General features: G+C 44.9%; 1 protein-coding gene across 1 annotated transcript in view; it reads right to left on the reverse strand.

The window, feature by feature from the left end:
* The window catches only part of RBM19 (RNA binding motif protein 19), a gene marked incomplete at its 3' end in the record, with an annotated part of 53,620 nt that extends 48,775 nt beyond the window's left edge, over positions 1-4,845 (reverse strand). Inside the window, exons 1-7 of the mRNA XM_010294827.1 lie at positions 4,663-4,845; positions 3,958-4,089; positions 3,686-3,724; positions 2,682-2,922; positions 1,376-1,629; positions 786-860; positions 440-518 (exon numbers count right to left, since the gene is read on the reverse strand). Of these exons, the coding sequence (XP_010293129.1) occupies positions 440-518; positions 786-860; positions 1,376-1,629; positions 2,682-2,922; positions 3,686-3,724; positions 3,958-4,089; positions 4,663-4,845 (1,003 nt within the window). The remainder of the gene's footprint in view (positions 1-439; positions 519-785; positions 861-1,375; positions 1,630-2,681; positions 2,923-3,685; positions 3,725-3,957; positions 4,090-4,662) is intronic.
* Between the last annotated feature and the right edge of the window lie 190 nt (positions 4,846-5,035).

Below are 5,035 nucleotides of genomic sequence, written 5' to 3' on the forward strand. Positions count from 1 at the left end.
TCAGGAGACCCACCTTGGCTAAAGACCGCTCTGCAGCCGATATGCACAGGTCAGCAAAGTCCCTGGGTGCTGCTGCAGCTATCCCAGAGGAAGAAAAATTTCCCTGGCGTGGTTTGGGATGTTCAGAAAAGTTCTGGAGGCAGCTATCCCAGAGGAAGAAAAATTTCCCTGGCGTGGTTTGGGATGTTCAGAAAAGTTCTGGAGGCAGATCAAAGAAAAGGCTCCTGCTACTATTCCTCAAGGAGCACAGCCAACATGACTCTACCCACGGCATCCTACGGACGGCAACTAGGGCAGGTGAGCTGCAAAGTCACAGAAAGGTCTCTAAGAATCTGGACATGAGCCAGCAATTTGGAATTGCAGATGGAAAGAGCAGAGGTGTGATTGAGCGGTCCTCTAACTCACAGATCCAACCCCCCCTTCCACATATACACATTACCTGTATTTTTCCCCTGGGCATTTTTTCCTATCCGGATTGCCACTGGTTTCAGAGGCAAGAAGAATTCACGAATCTTTTGCTGCAGGAAGAATTATAATTGTTTGAATAAATCCTCAGATACAGGAAGCAGCAGGTTTCAGACTTTGGTTTTGTATATATGCTACAAAAACACTACATGCAACATACAACATCTCCGCACAAAGCCAAGTTCAAAAGTTTCCCTGACAGCCCATATCACCTCAAAACAGCTCCATAAGTGAAGACAGAAGTCTTTGCAAAGATCATGCAGAGTTACACACTGAGAACACCCTTGTGCCTCCATTCCCAGCCTGGTAACAAAGTTTACCTCAGTGATGTTCAGGGGGGCACCACGAAGTTTCACTGTGTATGGTGTGCTAGATTCCGCTGAGCTGCCTTGGTTCTGGACAGCGGGGGGCGGGGGAGGGGGGAGAAAAAGAAAAGCTGAATGAAAAACAGCAAAAGTCACAGCAAGCTGGTCTTATCCAACAAGCAGGAGGCTGAAGCGTGGGAGAGAATATAAAGAGATTCTCTCAACTGCATCAGCCTGGGCAGGGGTTGCCAGGTGAGGGTGCAAGGTTTGGCTGGGATGGTCAAACCCAGTCACTAAAAAACAAGTTCTGCAGCACAGTGTCTCCTGCAGCGAGAGATGGACACAGGAAACACAGAAAAGCCTCTGAAAAGGGCACCAATAGCATTCGTTAGGAAGTCCCTTTTCTGGAGGGGGAAATTCAATCAGCGCTAAGGGAAGATCCAGCAAACTTTTTTAATGGCTCCCACTCAGTGCAGCAAGAAAGCTGGTACCTAGGGGGTCCCTCAGACTTCAAGCTTTCAGCTCATCCCTGGAGTGACTGGCAGACACATACTATCCCATAAAACTCCTGCTTTAGATAAGACAAAAGTCTAATTGAGCTATACCTCTAGTGTGGATCCTTTTTTCTTCTTCTCCACTGGTGTCTCTTGCTGTGTTTGCTGGGCTTTTGGCTTCCCCCTTTTATCTGTGTGGGTGCTGATGGTTTCTGCAATGCCCAAATCCTCCTTGCTCTCACCTTCTTCTTCCGCCTCCTCACTATCCGTTTCTTCCTCTGTGCTGGATGAGGAGGAAGAATCCTTCACCACTTTAGATTTCAGGTAATCCATATCCGAGAGGTCTTTGCTGGTAGCTGCCTTCCCTCCTTTCTTTGCTGTCAGAGAGGAGAGACCAGAGAAGTTTTGCACACAGATGCTGCTGCTCTCTCCCCAGCCAGGTAACAGCTGAGAACAGACACAACCTTCCTCACCTCTACCTTTTCCACAGGAAGGAAAGGCTTGGGAATAGCAAAGCAATTTTATCACAGCAATTCCAGACTGACATGTCTGGATCACTGTTTTTCAAAGCAACAGTTCACATATAGAACAAATTAGAAAGGAGCTTGAAGAACTCCATGGCAAAGTATTTTGTCTCAATTTTAATTAAATACTTCAAGCAGAGCCCAGAAAAGGTTTTCAGTTGTTCAGTTTAGCTTTGCAGGGTTTCTCCAAAACACCCTTCCACCCCCACCAAAGATCAACTGATCACACCTACATTTTAGTTACCCAAAGAGAGATGAGGAGCAGCAGGGAAAATGCCATTCACTCCAACAGAACAGCACAAGGAAACACCATGTAGGAAGGGAGAAAGGCTCCAAAATCACATTCATCACTGGTGCAGGGACACTGGATTCTAAGATGACAAACACCAGACCGCAGCCCAGATTTCCACCCACTGCTCCACTGGATACAGTTTTCCTTTCAGGATCCAAGATACCAAACTCTGTCCCTTCCCATCAACTCTGACAGGGCTCAAGGACACATCAACAATTCCAGAAATACGCACCAAAGGCAGACCAGACAAGTTCACAGACATCAGCTACAGGTTACTAAATAAACAAACCACAGCCAGCTCTGCAGGCTAGGAGAGCTATTAAGGGAAAGATGCAGATGTTTCCCTGTTACTCTTCCCTAGACATTGACTTAAGGACCCAGGGGAAAGCACAAATGCCAACCCCTTAATATCAGAAGCTGCCTTTCCCATATTTCCCCAAATTTGGGAAAACAACCATACATCCACAGCACACAGAATGAGACTCATCCTTGAGAAACCACCTTCCTGATGACACTGTCTCCATTTGGAGGCAGGACTCCGAGTTAGGTCCAATCAGCACACCTGCTCTCACACTCCCTGAGACAAAGACAAGCAAGGGGCGGTAGTTCCTTTTGGTACCTTTAGTTTCCTCCTCATCTTCAGAGGGTTCATTCCCATCCTCCTCCTCCTCCTCCTCACTCAGCTCCTCAGACTCATCTGAATCAAAGTTGAGATAATCAGCTGCTGGCTTTGATTTTCCCTTCTTGGGCTCCTCTGCCAAAGTGTCATTAGCCCAAGTGGCCACCTGAGACCGTTTCTGGTGAACCACCAAGAACTCCTGGAATGTCTTATCTTTTTCCAGCTGTTGAAAAAGAAACAAAGCAGACAAGCTGTGAACACAGACACAGGAGAGCTAGCAGCAAGTTTTAATTTAAAGATATCATCTCATTTCCAGCAATGTAAAAAAAATCCCTAAGAGGGGAGTCCACTTCACACAAGGTGAGCACTTAAAGTGACTAGTCGTCTCAAGATCTCTCAGTCCTACTCTTTCTTTTTGGTAATTGATGTTTAGAAACCCCTTTAAATGTACAAATTAAACATGACAAAACTCACATAAGGTTAAAAACCACAATTGTTGAAACAGGGTTGTCCTGGATGCCGTGTGTGCTCACATGACAGTTAAAAAATTGGTCCCCAACGTTGGGATTGTAAAAATCATGGTTTGTTACAGTAGAATTGGACTGTCACAAAGTTGGTTAAAGATGAAAACAAAACATTAAAAATTAAAAATGTACAAATTAAACATGATAAAACTCACATAAGGTTAAAAACCACAATTGTTGTACAAATTAAACATGACAAAACTCACATAAGGTTAAAAACCACAATTGTTGAAACAGGGTTGTCCTGGATGCCGTGTGTGCTCACATGACAGTTAAAAAATTGGTCCCCAACGTTGGGATTGTAAAAATCATGGTTTGTTACAGTAGAATTGGACTGTCACAAAGTTGGTTAAATCATACACCTTGCCTGAATTAACAGCACAGGAAGCAGTACAGAAAAGAGCTCTTGCTCTTAATACAAGCTAGCAAGGATGTAGGGATTGCAGTTTAACCTTAACTCACCTCCTTTAAGTTTTCTGTTGGATCTTTCTTCTTCTTATCCTAGGAAAGAAAAAAAAAAATTTTTAGACAGGCTTATGAGAAGCATAGCCGAGATCATTTCTCAGTTAACCTAGCAGTACAGGGAACATAGATCCCAAGGCAGAAAATACCAGAACCAGAGCTCCAACATCTGCTGTCCCAGCTACTCTGTGCCCTTCTCCACACATTGGGCTATCCTTCTCTCTGCCAAGTCACTGACATACATCAGAGCCTTGAAGAAACAAGGGACTCACTTTCTTTGTGCCTGCAGGAGCTGCATTTGCCACAGGTTTCTCGGTCTGTTTTTCTGAGACAGGGGCCTTCTGAGAGTGCTTACTCCACGCTTTGGGTTTTGAAGGGTCACCAAAAGACTTGCATAACTCAACCTGAAAAGAATCGGATCTTTAATTAAACATATGTTCAACAGTCTGGTTCTGTAACTGCTGGGCAACCCTCACTCGGGAACCCTTCTTATAACCCTGACAGCATGGAGGGTATGTGCGCAGAAGAACAGACAGCTTCATACAGATGTTCACTTTAAAAGCACAGGGCTACATGTTTACTCAACATGGGGAACAGTTTGTTGTGCTCATTTAAGCACAGTCAAATAAGTTGTCCTGTTTATCATGAATCATCCTCTGCCCAAAACAGCAAGAGGTATGACTTAAAAAGAAAAATTACCTCAAGTTCAAAAGTTCAGATTATGACAGCTCAAAACCCGATGCTGCTGTTCCACCCAGCACTGAAATCACTGCTAGCGCACGAGCACAGCCCATCTGAACCAAGTACCCGCTTGAGACTCCAGCAGCGAGGCCTGGCATCAGGCTTCGACGTTTTGCTGCAGAGGACTTCATCTCCAGGCTTTCTCAACCCCTGGCTGCTCACCCCTGAGGCTACCAAAATCTCCAGTGACAAACTTTCTTAACAATCAAAAGAGCTGTTTTTAAAGATCAACTCACTGTGACTCTGGAGGTGTCTATGAAACTTCTGTTGAAATGGTTCAGTGCCGTTTGAGCTTCATCTTCAGACTTGTAGCCAATGAAGCCAAATTTCCGGAACTTGCCATCCTTGGTGAACTTCAAGCAACAATCGGTCAGCGTGCCAAAGGCGGCGAACAGTTTCCGAAAGCGATCTTCCTTCATCTGGGAAACGAGGAAGGCAAATCACCATTGCAATGAGAGACATTTTGCATCCAAAGCAAAACATTTGCTATCAGAGAGCTTCCAAATTGTTGTAGGAACCACACCGTATTGTGGCAACACTGATTAAAAAAAACAAACCCACATATCAACCTCCAAACCGCTTCGTCTCCTCCATGAATCCACTACACGT

Source organism: Phaethon lepturus, unplaced genomic scaffold, assembly GCF_000687285.1.
Source record: "Phaethon lepturus isolate BGI_N335 unplaced genomic scaffold, ASM68728v1 scaffold14899, whole genome shotgun sequence".
NCBI classification, from domain to species: Eukaryota; Metazoa; Chordata; class Aves; order Phaethontiformes; family Phaethontidae; genus Phaethon; species Phaethon lepturus.